Genomic DNA, 14,984 nt, shown 5'->3' with positions numbered 1-14,984 from the left:
ACACCACTTGATTTATGTTATATCGTTTTGTTTGGGATGTGAAGTTTTGTTTGTTGCAGCACTGTTGTGTGCTGATAGGAAGAAGAAAAGGGGGTGGGGCTTGTCAGCAGTATTGTCCAATTAAAAGGCACAGAATGAAATCTCTTTGTGTGTGTGTGTGTGTGTGTGTGTGTGTCTTCTTTAAAGTGCTCACAGCCAATGAACATTCAGATCTGAATGTCTAATTAACCTCAGGTGTGATTATTCCAAATGAACACACCTGCCAGTGATTGAAGTAATTATCAGACATGCATGAAAAAGCAAAAAAAAAAAAAAAAGTCCGTTCATTGAGGAGTTGGTGTCCCAGGCCAGTTTCCTCACTCGGCCTTCCTCTTTGCCTTCCCCTTCCTGCCGCAGCACCTCCGGAAGCAGAACGCGCACGTCTTTACCGTGAAGAACATGAAGAGGAGGACGACGGCGAGGAGGAAGCCCAGGACGTCCAGGCTGTGATACTGGTACCAGGTGAGCTCGTGGGCCTGGACCCTCAGGTGCTTGGCCCCTTTGTTTCTCATGACGAACTCGATCCAGAAGACGGCCTCATCCAGAGGACTCAGGGGCCTGTCGTGGTGGATTCTGGACATACGCATGGCGTTCTCCTTATACCTGGGGTTTAAAGTTTTATCCAGTTAGCAGTGGATGAAAAGGGCTGCGGTTATAAATCATGCACCGATCAGGCGTAACATTATGAACAGCTTGTGCTTCCTAAACAGTTGTGACACATCAGAAAATGGACATGGGCCTTCTGAGGGTGTCCCATAGACTGTATAAAAATATGGACTGTGGAACTGCTCCTCAAAAGTGAAGCCAAAGCAAGTAGAGCTCCCCCTGGTGGCTGGCTGCACTATAGGTCATAAGCTCCACCCCTTCCATGTTAGTGGGCGGGACTTGGGCCGAACTAAAACACTGAAATACACGTCAAATACATTTTTTTTTCAAGGATGTTTCTGTCATTTAAGATTATGTTGATGCACGTTCTAGTGTCAGTTGTTTTGGATAAGTTTTGTTTTAGTTCACAGACCCTACTCGCAAGATGGCGCCGCCCATATCTCCCGGGAAAATGGTTTAGTCAATGCAAGGAAGTAGCGACACATCCATATTTATATACAGTCTATGGGTATCCTGTGGTGTCTGGCAACACAATGTTGTTAGTGGAGGGGGTTTTGAGGGGAGGGGCCTCTGTGGATCATCCCACAGATACTTGATCAGTTTGGGATCTAGTGAATCTGGAGGCCAGGTCAACACCTTGTGCTGTTTTTTTTTAGTTGTTCTTAAAGTGTTTTTGTGTGTGTGTCTGTGTCAGGCTGCATCCTGCTGGGGATGGCTGCTGCCACCAAGGAGTGTCATTGCTATGGGGTGGGGGTGCCTGGTCTGGTCTAGGTGGGTGCTACATGTCTAAGTAGCATCCACACCAATGAATGCCAGGTTCAAACGTTTCCCAGAAGAACACTGAACTGAACTGAAGATGGTCGATGTTATTCACTTTTCCTGTCAGTGGTCACAATGTCGTGGCTGATCGGTGTTTTAGCCACTATGTGAAGGGGTAATATACGTTGTATCATGACCTTTGATACTGTGTGGTGATAACATGATCTATAGCCTTCAGTCTTCTTTATTATTAACTCTACCTTTAAAACCTTTGTGCAGACAGAGAACTCACGATTTATCGTTGATGACCTTGCTAATTGCATCTCTAAGGTCCTCAGCCGTCATGAAGTTCAGCTCCATGATGACCGCGACTCCTTTAGCCTTCATGTGGACCATGTTGTCGGGCTGGTCGGCGAACATAGGGATGCCGACCATTGGGACGCCGTGGTAGATGGCCTCATAAATCCCGTTGGTGCCACCGTGAGTGACGAACGCTTTGGTCTTAGGGTGACCTGGTATGTGCCAAACAATCATGATCATCATCTGATGGTAGTTTGGCTGGTTTCATATATATGTACGATGCCTTGGACAAGCACCGGACTCACCCAGTAAATCATTCTGTGGGATCCAGTCATATAGTCTGGTGTTAGGACCCAGAGTTTTAGGTTTCTCTCCAGTGTATCTCCACAGCACCTGCAAACAACAGAAAAAAGAGGAATTAACAAAACTGTGGCACTTTTCACTTGGGTAATGACCAACGGATCTTCTGACCAACAGAATTTAACCTGTGTGATTTGGTAACACCAGTTAGTTTTGAAACTAAAAGAATATCTTGTTCCCGTCAACACTGAGTCTCTGTTATTTTTGGTTTAAAGCTGAATTTATTAAGAAATAACCGGTGACTGTGTAACACACGTCATTAACTGGTTGGTTTCATGGCCATGTCTTGAAATAGAAACCAGCTGATGATGACTCTTATAAGCAGCTGACTAAGGATCTGAACATGAAGGCTGAGCCAGTTAAGTGGAAAATTATTTACCAATGACCATATTTGTCTGTGACTGAGATGTGGACGAGCTGAAACATTAACACTAAATTAGTCTCCTAAATACTATGAAGTAAAAGAATTCTCATCTCAGTACTATGAATTTAATTTAATCTCATCTAAGTACCACGAAGTTAAGGAAGTCTCATCTAAGTACTACGAAGTTAAAGAAGTCTCATCTAAGTACTATAAAGTTAAATCGAGATCCTCTCACCTTCTGTGGAATCTGAGCGAGGGCCGAGGCGATGAGGTTCGCCTTCTCCACAGTGATGTTCTTGATCATGCTACCCAAAGTGAACACCACGACGCCTGCATCCCCAGAACTCTGCACGAACTCTTCCATGTCCTGCAAGAAAAGCAGAGAGCCCCCCCGTTTTCTTTACGTTGCTCAGCACTTTATCAGATCAACATCTCTTCATTGTTCTAACAGGAACGCCGTGACGGGACAATGAAAGATTAACGGGCCTCTGTATTAGTGCGGCCGGGGGTCGTACCTCGGGTAAAGGTTTGGCCGGTCTGCAGTGGATCCCACCCACGAATTTGAAGTTGGGGAGGAAGGGACGAGGGAAATCAAAGTCCCAGTAGGTTCTCATCAACCAGATGTCTGCTTTACCCAACATCTCACAGGCGCTGGTGGGGGTTCCTGTTACGGTGTAAAAGTAATAAATACATTTTATTTATTTCACCAGAAACATCAACTTTTGCGACGCCTCACCTTTGACCTCGGAGTAGTACTTATCCACTACTTTCCACGCGACATGATCCACCAACATGTCGTTCAGCGGGTAGAAGAGGAAGTTCCACACTCTTTCTGAGAAGTCCATCTTGTCCGTGAGCTTGCTCATTGCAGCGGGGACGAAGGACGGCGGAGCGGGCAGCTGTCCGCATTTCCTCTCCCAGTTATGAGCCATGGAAAAGCGCAAGGAGAAGACGAGGGGGATGCCTAAAAGATCCGCTGTCAAGTCACTGCCGGGGTAGATGGGGTCCGCCAGGAGGACGTCGTAGTTCCCCTCCTTCAGCTTCTTCATTACGGCCTCAGACTTGACCACACCGTCCAGATACTTCATGGAGTACTGCATGTCGTCCTTCATTAGATCCACAAATTTAAAATAGATCTGCAGGTAGCTCATGTGGTCCATCTCGTACATGGAAAAGCGAAGGAAGTCTTCAAGAAACTTCTCCACGACCTCCAAGGAGACGGAGGCGTTGAAAGGCTGGTACTGGAAGCGGGACGGCTCGCTGCTGTTCATGTACATGGACGTGCTCGGGATCAGGACGGTCACCTGGTGGCCGCGGTCGATCAGTGCCTCCAGCACCGGCTTCATGTTGATCCAGTGGCTGGCCTCAGTGTACCACACCAGGACCTTGCCTCCGTACGCTCCCCCCGTCCCGCAGAGCAGCAGCAGCGGCAGCAGGACGCAGACACGCAGCTCCATGGTGGCTGAATGCACTGCAGTGGGAAAGACAAATACCTTCCTGTCCTGTTCTTCTTTTGAAGCTTCTCTTTGGCAGATGATTATTAACTCAGAGTAGATGAACTCTGACTCAGTCCTCTCTGTGCGGTAATGACTGTAAAGATGACAGTCAGCAAAACTATCTAAGAAATCCACAAAAAAAAGGAAACGGATGTCCGACAGAGAGCTGGAGTAAAGTAACTCCATGCATGGAGAATAATTTCACTGTCACTCTTTCGCAATCTGAGGAAGTTGTACGCCCCTGTGATGCATTTCCCTCGAAGAAAGAGAGGGAGACTTTTTTTTCTGTCTATATCATTAGTTCTCCAGACTTTTTCTCAAGTCATTTTGTGCTTTTGAGTGAAATCTCTCTCCAACATTTTTCCATTTGCATTTCTGTGACTGAATACACCGATCATGCATAACATTATGACCACCTTCCTAATATTGTATAGATCTGACTCATCAGAAAATGGACATGGGCCTTCTGAGGGTGTCTTGTGGCCTTTAAGAGGATTGGCCTCTGTGGATCGTCCCACAGATACTTGATCAGTTTGGGATCTAGTGAATTTGGAGGCCAGGTCAACACCTTGTGCTGTAATAAGTGAGGATTATTAAGTGCTGAATGTGGGTATTTCAAGAAAACCTGACACGTTGAAGACGTTTCATCCAATTGTTCGGTTCTGAAGGACTGGTGAGGACTTTGGGGTTTAAATGAGGACATCTGTGGGTGTTACCCATCAGAAACTTACATGAATTTAGTCTGTTAATAACAAGATAGTCACCTGTTACAACACCAACTCCTCACCAGTCTTTTAGAGCTGAAGACCTGGATGTAATGTCTTCAAGAAAGTCCAGTTGACCTTGTTTCAGCTGTTTTGGATCCACCATGACCTGGACAACTGAGAACCTTTATAGACGACATCATCCCACAGATACTTGATCAGTTTAGGATCTAGTGAATTTGGAGGCCAGGTCAACACCTTGTGCTGTTCTTCATGTTTTTTTTTTAGTTGTTCCTAAAGTGTTTTTGTGTGTGTGTCTGTGTCAGGCTGCATCCTGCTGGGGATGGCTGCTGCCATCAAGGAGTGTCATTGCTATGGGGTGGGGGTGCCTGGTCTGGTCTAGGTGGGTGCTACATGTCTAAGTAACATCCACACCAATGAATGCCAGGTCCAGAAGTTTCCCAGCAGAACATTGAACTGTCACAAGATGGTTGATGTTATTCACTTCTGCTGTCTGTGGTTATAATGTTGTGGCTGATCGGTGTATCCAGTGATACAGGGCCCCCTCTAGATTTCCAGCATTAAAACACAGTCTCATTACATTGATTGGAAGCACTGCTGACCAGATGGACTGATCTCGTCTCACAGCTATGTAATATTGGCTTGTTTTCCTGTTTTGTTTCTTTTGTTTGTGTGATCGACGGAAAATCTGATGTTTTCCGTCATTTTTATGCAGAAATGTAGAAATTTCTGAGGAGCACAGACACTTTTATTGTATATTTGTCAAGAGGGATCTGTCATAACGTCCATAATCCTGATGCTATTGTCTCAAATTCTCAATTTCAGCTCCGGTTTGTGATCAAACGCCTGCATTCAGTGACAGTTAGTTGCAGCCTTTTGCCACGTCGGTGGTCTTCCCCCACTGTCTGGGCCCCCCTCACAAGCTCCCTCCACCACCTCACAGCCGAATACCTCCGGAGAATCATCCAGGAGAGTGATGGGGTCACCACTGCACACGTGTCTGTTGTAGTTTCACTGACGATGAATTTAAAGCAAAGCTGCGCTGTTTAATTTGTGTTGCAGTTTGTGGCCATGACACTGCAGAGGACGCCGCTGCCTGCACGGAGCTGATGCTGTGGAAGCTCAAGGAAGATGGAAAGCTGAAAACATAACTGAAATAAAATAATCTCTGTTCTGTTTTTGTGAAAGCCAGATTATGATGAGCATAGCTAAACGTCTGTTTGAGTGAAGCTCTGTCGACTTGTGTCTGACACGTTTCTGTTTGATTACACCACTTGATTTATGTTATATCGTTTTGTTTGGGATGTGAAGTTTTGTTTGTTGCAGCGCTGTTGTGTGCTGATAGGAAGAAGAAAAGGGGGTGGGGCTTGTCGGCGGTATTGTCCAATTGAAAGGCACAGAATGAAATCTCTTAGTGTGTGTGTGTGTGTCTTCTTTAAAGTTCTCACAGCCAATGAACAATCAGATCTGAATGTTTAATTAACCTCAGGTGTGATTATTCCAAATAAACACACCTGCCAGTGATTGAAGTAATTATCAGACATGCATGAAAAAGCAAAAAAAGAAAAAAAAAAAAAAAAGTCCGTTCATTGAGGAGTTGGCGTCCCAGGCCAGTTTCCTCACTCGGCCTTCCTCTTTGCCTTCCCCTTCCTGCCGCAGCACCTCCGGAAGCAGAACGCGCACGTCTTGACCGTGAAGAACATGAAGAAGAGGACGGCGGCGAGGAGGAAGCCCAGGACGTCCAGGCTGTGATACTGGTACCAGGTGAGCTCGTGGGCCTGGACCCTCAGGTGCTTGGCCCCTTTGTTTCTCATGACGAACTCGATCCAGAAGACGGCCTCGTCCAGAGGACTCAGGGGCCTGTCGTGGTGGATCCTGGACAGACGCATGGCGTTCTCCTTATACCTGGGGTTTAAAGTTTTATCCAGTTAGCAGTGGATGAAAAGGGCTGCGGTTATAAATCATGCACCGATCAGGCGTAACATTATGAACAGCTTGTGCTTCCTAAACAGTTGTGACACATCAGAAAATGGACATGGGCCTTCTGAGGGTGTCCCATAGACTGTATAAAAATATGGACGGAGGAACAGCTCCTCAAAAGTGAAGCCAAAGCAAGTAGAGCTCCCCCTGGTGGCTGGCTGCACTATAGGTCATAAGCTCCACCCCTTCCATGTTAGTGGGCGGGACTTGGGCCGAACTAAAACACTGAAATACACGTCAAATAAATACATTTTTTTTTCAAGGATGTTTCTGTCATTTAAGATAATGTTGATACACATTCTAGTGTCAATTGTTTTGGATAAGTTTTGTTTTAGTTCACAGACCCTACTCGCAAGATGGCGCCGCCCATATCTCCCGGGAAAATGGTTTAGTCAATGCAAGGAAGTAGCGACACATCCATATTTATATACAGTCTATGGGTATCCTGTGGTGTCTGGCAACACAATGTTGTTAGTGGAGGGGGTTTTGAGGGGAGGGGCCTCTGTGGATCATCCCACAGATACTTGATCAGTTTGGGATCTAGTGAATCTGGAGGCCAGGTCAACACCTTGTGCTGTTTTTTTTTAGTTGTTCTTAAAGTGTTTTTGTGTGTGTGTCTGTGTCAGGCTGCATCCTGCTGGGGATGGCTGCTGCCATCAAGGAGTGTCATTGCTATGGGGTGGGGGTGCCTGGTCTGGTCTAGGTGGGTGCTACATGTCTAAGTAGCATCCACACCAATGAATGCCAGGTTCAAACGTTTCCCAGAAGAACACTGAACTGAACTGAAGATGGTCGATGTTATTCACTTTTCCTGTCAGTGGTCACAATGTCGTGGCTGATCGGTGTTTTAGCCACTATGTGAAGGGGTAATATACGTTGTATCATGACCTTTGATACTGTGTGGTGATAACATGATCTATAGCCTTCAGTCTTCTTTATTATTAACTCTACCTTTAAAACCTTTGTGCAGACAGAGAACTCACGATTTATCGTTGATGACCTTGCTAATTGCATCTCTAAGGTCCTCAGCCGTCATGAAGTTCAGCTGCATGATGACCGCGACTCCTTTAGCCTTCATGTGGACCATGTTGTCGGGCTGGTCGGCGAACATAGGGATGCCGACCATTGGGACGCCGTGGTAGATGGCCTCATAAATCCCGTTGGTGCCACCGTGAGTGACGAACGCTTTGGTCTTAGGGTGACCTGGTATGTGCCAAACAATCATGATCATCATCTGATGGTAGTTTGGCTGGTTTCATATATATGTACGATGCCTTGGACAAGCACCGGACTCACCCAGTAAATCATTCTGTGGGATCCAGTCATATAGTCTGGTGTTAGGACCCAGAGTTTTAGGTTTCTCTCCAGTGTATCTCCACAGCACCTACAAACAACAGAAGAAAGAGGAATTAACAAAACTGTGGCACTTTTCACTTGGGTAATGACCAACGAATCTTCTGACCAATAGAATTTAGCAACAGCAGTTCAAGAAGTCTCATCTAAGTACTATGAAGTTAAATTAATCTCATCTAAGTACTACGAAGTTAACTAAGTCTCAAGTAAATACTACGAAGTTAACTAAGTCTCATCTAAATACTACGAAGTTAACTAAGTCTCATCTAAGTACTAAGAAGTTAATTTAGTCTCGTGTAAGTACTACGAAGTTAAAGAAGTCTCATCTAAGTACTATGACGTTAAATTAATCTCATCGAAGTACTTCGAAGTTAAATTAGTCTCATCCAAGTACTTCGAAGTTAAATTAGTCTCATCCAAGTACTAAGAAGTTAAATTAGTCTCATCCAAGTACTATGAAGTTAAAGAAGTCTCATCTAAGTACTACGAAGTTAAATTAGTCTCATCTAAGTACTATGAAATTAAAGAAGTCTCGTCAAAGTACTACGAAGTTAAAGAAGTCTCATCTAAGTACTATGACGTTAAATGAATCTCATCTAAGTACTACGAAGTTAAATTACTCTCATCTAAGTACTACGAAGTTAAATTAGTCTCATCTAAGTACTATGAAGTAAAAGAAGTCTCATCTAAGTACTATGAAATAAAAGAAGTCTCATCTGAGTACTGTGAACTTAAATTAGTCTCATCTAAGTACTACAAAGTTAAATTTATCTCGTCAAAGTACTATGAAGTTAAATTAGTCTCACCTAAGTACTATGACGTTAAAAAAGTCTCATCTAAGTACTGTGAAGTTAAAGAAGTCTCATCTAAGTACTATGAAGTTAATTTAGTCTCAGCTAAGTACTATGATGTTAAAGAAGTCTCATCTAAGTATTATGAAGTTAATTTAATCTCTTCTAAGTACTACGAAGTTAAAGAAGTCTCATCTAAGTACTATGAAGTTAAATCGAGATCCTCTCACCTTCTGTGGAATCTGAGCGAGGGCCGAGGCGATGAGGTTCGCCTTCTCCACAGTGATGTTCTTGATCATGCTTCCCAAAGTGAACACCACGACGCCTGCATCTCCAGAACTCTGCACGAACTCTTCCATGTCCTGCAAGAAAAGCAGAGAGCCCCCCCTGTTTTCTTTACGTTTCTCAGCACTTTATCAGATCAACATCTCTTCATTGTTCTAACAGGAACGTCGTGGCGGGACAATGAAAGATTAACGGGCCTCTGTATTAGTGCGGCCGGGGGTCGTACCTCGGGTAAAGGTTTGGCCGGTCTGCAGTGGATCCCACCCACGAATTTGAAGTTGGGGAGGAAGGGACGAGGGAAATCAAAGTCCCAGTAGGTTCTCATTAACCAGATGTCTGCTTTACCCAACATCTCACAGGCGCTGGTGGGGGTTCCTGTTACGGTGCAAACGTAATGAATGCATTTTATTTATTTCACCAGAAACATCAACTTTTTTGACGCCTCACCTTTGACCTCGGAGTAGTACTGATCCACTACTTTCCACGCAACATGATCCACCACCATGTCGTTCAGCGAGTAGAAGAGGAAGTTCCACACTCTTTCTGAGAAGTCCATCTTGTCCGTGAGCTTGCTCATTGCGGCGGGGACGAAGGACGGCGGAGCGGGCAGCTGTCCGCATTTCCTCTCCCAGTTATGAGCGATGGAAAAGCGCAAGGAGAGGACGAGGGGGATGCCTAAAAGATCCGCTGTCAAGTCACTGCCAGGGTAGAGGGGGTCCGCCAGGAGGACGTCGTAGTTCCCCTCCTTCAGCTTCTTCATTACGGCCTCAGACTTGACCACACCGTCCAGATACTTCATGGAGAACTGCATGTCTTCCTTCATTAGATCCATGACTTTGATATAGATCTGCAGGTAGCTCATGTGGTCCATCTCGTACATGGAAAAGTAAAGGAAGTCTTCAAGAAACTTCTCCACGGCTTCCAAGGAGAAGGAGGCGTTGAAGGGCTGGTACTGGAAGCGGGACGGCTCACTGCTGTTCATGTACATGGACGTGCTCGGGATCAGGACGGTCACCTGGTGGCCCCGGTCGATCAGTGCCTCCAGCACCGGCTTCATGTTGATCCAGTGGCTGGCCTCAGTGTACCACACCAGGACCTTGCCTCCATACGCTCCCCCCATCCCGCAGAGCAGCAGCAGCAGGACGCAGACACGCAGCTCCATGGTGACTGAATGCACTGCAGTGGGAAAGACAAATGCCTTCCTGTCCTGTTCTTCTTTTAAAGGTTCTCTTTGGCAGATAATTATTAACTCAGAGTAGATGAACTCTGACTCAGTCCGCTCTGTGCCGCCTTAGATAACTGGTTCAGACTAAGAGGTAAAAGGTAATGACTGTAAAGGTGGCAGTCAGCAAACCTACATAAGAAATCCACAAAAAAAAGAAAAAAGAAAACAGACGTCCGACAGAGAGCTGGAGTAAAGTAACTCCATGCACGGAGAATGACTTCACTCACACTCGTTCGCAATCTGAGGAAGTTGTACGCGCCTGTGATGCATTTCCCCTGACTGAAGAAAGAGAGGGAGACTTTTTTTTCTGTCTATATCATTAGTTCTCCAGACTTTTCCTCAAGCCATTTGTGCTTTTGAGTGAAATCTCTTAACAACATTTTCCATTTGCATTTCTGTGATTCAATACACCGATCATGCATAACATTATGACCACCTTCCTAATATTGAAACGTCTGCAACGTCAGCAAAACAAAGGAACTGACTGTGGACTTCAGCAGGAAACAGCAGAGGGACTTCCATCCACTTATCATCTGTGGCTCTGAGGTGGAAAGAGTGGACACCTTCAGATACCTGGGAGTGACCATCTCACAGGACCTGTCATGGACTCACCATCTGAACACCACCGTGAAGAAGGCCAGACAGCGTCTCTACCTCCTCACACACCTCAGAGACTTTAAGCTCCCTCTCAAGGTGCTCTGGAACTTTTACACCTGCACCATCGAGAGAATCTTATGTGGGAGCATCACCACCTGGATGGGAAATTGTACCAGGCAGGACTTCCTGGCCCTCAAGAGGGTGGTCCGTTCAGCGGAGCAGACCATTAGAACCCTCCTCCCCAACCTACAGGACATTTACACCAAACATTGCAGGTTAAGGGCCAAGAAGATCCTGAAACAGCCCAGGCACCCTGGACACTCTCTCTTCTCTCTACTGCCATCAGGCCTGAGGACAAAGACTGAGAGGCTGAAGAAGAGTTTCTATCCACATGTCATCCGCCTGCTCAACTCTGAGCCTTAACTGGACTTAAATACCACTGCACTTTATTCATGTAGCTGCTAAATACTTAATACTGTAAATTTATGTACATATACAACCCCCCCCCCCCCCCCCCCCACACCCCCCCAAGTTTACACTTCAGTCTTACAGTCTATATTTTTATTTTATTTTATTTCTCCCGGTGTACATTACACTTGCTTACCTTGTGTGCAAACTACTGTTTACTGTAGTACTTATATTTTTTTTACTACTGGCTGCAGTACAACAATGCATTGTACTATGTATAACTGTGCATGTGACAAATAAAACCTATCTATCTATCTATTGTGTAGGTCTGACTCATCAGAGAATGGACATGGGCCTTCTGAGGGTGTCCTGTGGCCTTTAAAGGGAGGGGCCTCTGTGGATCATCCCACAGATACTTGATCAGTTTGGGATGTAGTGAATTTGGAGGCCTCATGTACGAACGTTGCTTAAGTACAAAAACGTTACGTAAGTACTCGCTCACGTAAAAGTTCAGATGTATCAAGAGTGAAATGTCCGGGAATTTTGTACGTCCCTACGCCAACGACGTGGCTGGCGTAAGTAGGATTCTACAGATATCGATCCTTTGGTGACACTTAGAGGTGATGTCGGGAAACTGTCATCAATGTGAAAACTATTACTCCGACCGATCGGGACTGTGCCTGTCGACCCTGAGCAAAGCCATGCAAGCCGTGTGGGACGGAATTATCCTCATGTCAGCCAGGTATATCAGATTCCCATACAATGCATCTGAACAGGTCAACATTAAAGAGCAATTTGCAGCGAGAGACGGTTTTCTGACTGTAATCAGAGCTATCGACTGCACACACATTGATATAAAAGCGCCATCGCATGAATTTGTAAATGTCAGCAGGAAACATTTTCATTCGATCAGTGTGCAGATCATACGTGATGCGCAAATGCAAGTAAACATTGTGGCAGCGTGCCAAAGAGCACATTTTACGCATCCCCACTCCAGTGAGTAGCGTCTCCAATTCCCTTTCTGTGAAGTTCTTCTTCTTTCCCATCTTACTCATTCTTGTGTTTTCGTTTTCTGATCGCGCAGAGATGGGAATCTCAGGTGCAGAGTCAATTTAAATATAATTTCCATATTTAAAATGGGCGTGGACAGGGAGTTGCATATTTAAAAGGGGCGTGGACAGGGAGGAGTCGGGTACGCTCGATTGGGATGTACAAAGGAAATGTGCTTCGAAATTCTTCTAAATCTGAGTTTACGCCACGATTTAGAAGGAAATCTACGCAACTCTTCGTACGTGAGGCCCCAGGTCAACACTTTGTGCTGTAATAAATGGATTGAGGATTACAAGTGCTGAATGTGGATATTACAAGACAACTTGAGACGTTGAAGACGTATCATCCAAGTGTTCGGTTCTGAAGGACTGGTGAGGAGTTTGGGGTTTAAATAAGGACATCTGTGAGTGTTACCCATCAGAAACTTACATGAATTTGGTCTGTTGATAACAAGATAGTCACCTGTTACAACACCAACTCCTCACCATTCTTTTAGAGCTGAAGACCTGGATGAAACGTCTTCAAGAAAATCCAGTTGACCTTGTTTCAGCTGTTTTGGATCCACCATGACCTGGACAACTGAGAACCTTTATAGACGACATCATCCCACAGATGCTTGATCAGTTTGGGATCTAGTGAATTTGGAGGCCAGGGGCCTCATGTACGAACGTTGCGTAAGTACAAAAACGTTACGTAAGTACTCGCTCACGTAAAAGTTCAGATGTATCAAGAGTGAAAGGTCCGTAACTTACCTACATTCCTACGGCAACTATTTGCCTGGCGTAAGTAGGATTCTACAGATGTCGATCCTTTGGCGACACTTAGAGGTGATGCCGGGAAACTCATCAATGTGAAAACTATTACTCCGACCGATCGGGACTGTGCCGGTCGACCCTGAGCAGATCTATGTAAGCCGCGTGGGACGGAGTTATCCGTATGTCAGCCAGGTATATCAGATACCCACAATGCATCTGAACAGGTCAACATTAAAGAGCAATTTGCAGCGAGAGACGGTTTTCTGACTGTAATCAGAGCTATCGACTGCACACACATTGATATAAAAGCGCCATCGCATGAATTTGTAAATGTCAACAGGAAACATTTTCATTCGATCAGTGTGCAGATCATATGTGATGCGCAAATGCAAGTAAACATTGTGGCAGCGTGTCAAAGAGCACATTTTACGCATCCCCACTCCAGTGAGTAGCGTCTCCAATTCTCTTTCTGTGAAGTTCTTCTTCTTTCCCGTCTTACTCATTCTTGTGTTTTCGTTTTCTGATCGCGCAGAGAGGGGAATCTCAGGTGCAGGGTCAATTTAAATATAATTTCCATATTTAAAATGGGCGTGGACAGAGAGTTGCATATTTAAAAGGGGCGTGGACCGCGATTTGCATATTTAAAAGGGGCGTGGACAGGGAGGGGTCCGGTACGCTCGATCGGGATGTACAAAGGAAATGTGCTTATAAATGCTTGTAGATCTGAGCTTACGTCACGATTTAAGTGGAAATCTACGCAACTGTTAGTACATGAGGCCCCAGGTCAACACCTTGTGCTGTTCTTCATTTTTTTTTGTTGTTCCTAAAGTGTTTTTGTGTGTGTGTCTGTGTCAGGCTGCATCCTGCCAGGGATGGCTGCTGCCATCAAGGAGTGTCATTGCTATGGGGTGGGGGTGCCTGGTCTGGTCTAGGTGGGTGCTACATGTCTAAGTAACATCCACACCAATGAATGCCAGGTCCAGAAGTTTCCCAGCAGAACAATGAACTGTCACAAAATGGTCAGTGGTCATAATGTTGTGGCTGATCGGTGTATCCAGTGATACAGGGCCCCCTCTAGATTTCCAGCATTAAAACACAGTCTCATTACATTGATTGGAAGCACTGCTGACCAGATGGACTGATCTCGTCTCACAGCTATGTAATATTGGCTCATTTTCCTGTTTTGTTTCTTTTGTTTGTGTGATCGACGGAAAATCTGATGTTTTCCGTCATTTTTATGCAGAAATGTAGAAATTTCTGAGGAGCACAGACACTTTTATTGTATATTTGTCAAGAGGGATCTGTCATAACGGGTATAATCCTGATGCTATTGTCTCAAATTCTCAGTTTCAGCTCCGGTTTGTGATCAAACGCCTGCATTCAGTGACAGTTAGTTGCATCCTTTTGCCACGTCGGTGGTCTTCCCCCACCGTCTGGGCCCCCCTCACAAGCTCCCTCCACCACCTCACAGCCGAATACCTCCGGAGAATCATCCAGGAGAGTGATGGGGTCACCACTGCACACGTGTCTGTTGTAGTTTCACTGACGATGAATTTAAAGCAAAGCTGCGCTGTTTAATTTGTGTTGCAGTTTGTGGCCATGACACTGCAGAGGACGCCGCTGCCTGCACGGAGCTGATGCCGTGGAAGCTCAAGGAAGATGGAAAGCTGAAAAAATAACTGAAATAAAATAATCTCTGTTCTGTTTTTGTGAAAGCCAGATTATGATGAGCATAGCTAAACGTCTGTTTGAGTGAAGCTCTGTCGACTTGTGTCTGACACGTTTCTGTTTGATTACACCACTTGATTTATGTTATATCGTTTTGTTTGGGATGTGAAGTTTTGTTTGTTGCAGCACTGTTGTGTGCTGATTGGACAGAAAAGGGGGTGGG

The 14,984-nt window shown here is 45.3% G+C and overlaps 2 protein-coding genes across 2 annotated transcripts; both read right to left on the bottom strand.

The window, feature by feature from the left end:
* Window positions 1–42: 42 nt before the first annotated feature.
* On the bottom strand, window positions 43–4,070 carry LOC311493437 (UDP-glucuronosyltransferase 2C1-like). The gene is made up of 6 exons (XM_084552093.1): window positions 3,165–4,070; window positions 2,944–3,092; window positions 2,664–2,795; window positions 2,010–2,097; window positions 1,697–1,916; window positions 43–642 (listed from the first exon to the last, which is right to left on the bottom strand). The coding sequence occupies exons 1-6, from the start codon at window positions 3,883–3,885 to the stop codon at window positions 357–359; spliced, it is 1,596 nt and encodes a 531-aa protein (XP_084408219.1). The 5' UTR covers window positions 3,886–4,070; the 3' UTR covers window positions 43–356.
* A 2,119-nt stretch (window positions 4,071–6,189) lies between these two features.
* LOC311493439 (UDP-glucuronosyltransferase 2A1-like) lies at window positions 6,190–10,367 on the bottom strand. Its single transcript, XM_084552095.1, has 6 exons — window positions 9,506–10,367; window positions 9,285–9,433; window positions 9,004–9,135; window positions 7,926–8,013; window positions 7,613–7,832; window positions 6,190–6,554 (listed from the first exon to the last, which is right to left on the bottom strand). The coding sequence occupies exons 1-6, from the start codon at window positions 10,218–10,220 to the stop codon at window positions 6,269–6,271; spliced, it is 1,590 nt and encodes a 529-aa protein (XP_084408221.1). The 5' UTR covers window positions 10,221–10,367; the 3' UTR covers window positions 6,190–6,268.
* Between the last annotated feature and the right edge of the window lie 4,617 nt (window positions 10,368–14,984).

The sequence above is a fragment of the Chelon labrosus genome (genome assembly GCF_963514085.1).
Source record: "Chelon labrosus genome assembly, chromosome: 9".
Classification (NCBI taxonomy): Eukaryota; Metazoa; Chordata; class Actinopteri; order Mugiliformes; family Mugilidae; genus Chelon; species Chelon labrosus.
This window is presented reverse-complemented; position numbering and strand designations above follow the sequence as displayed.

Coding starts and splice junctions, on each gene's coding strand:
- LOC311493437 (XM_084552093.1), bottom strand. CDS start 3,885: ATGGAGCTGCGTGTCTGCGTCCTGCTGCCGCTGCTGCTGCTCTGCGGG. Junction 1,917..2,009: donor CCCACAGAATGATTTACTGG/GTGAGTCCGGTG, acceptor GGCACATACCAG/GTCACCCTAAGACCAAAGCG. Junction 643..1,696: donor AAGGTCATCAACGATAAATC/GTGAGTTCTCTG, acceptor TTTAAACCCCAG/GTATAAGGAGAACGCCATGC.
- LOC311493439 (XM_084552095.1), bottom strand. CDS start 10,220: ATGGAGCTGCGTGTCTGCGTCCTGCTGCTGCTGCTCTGCGGGATGGGG. Junction 7,833..7,925: donor CCCACAGAATGATTTACTGG/GTGAGTCCGGTG, acceptor GGCACATACCAG/GTCACCCTAAGACCAAAGCG. Junction 6,555..7,612: donor AAGGTCATCAACGATAAATC/GTGAGTTCTCTG, acceptor TTTAAACCCCAG/GTATAAGGAGAACGCCATGC.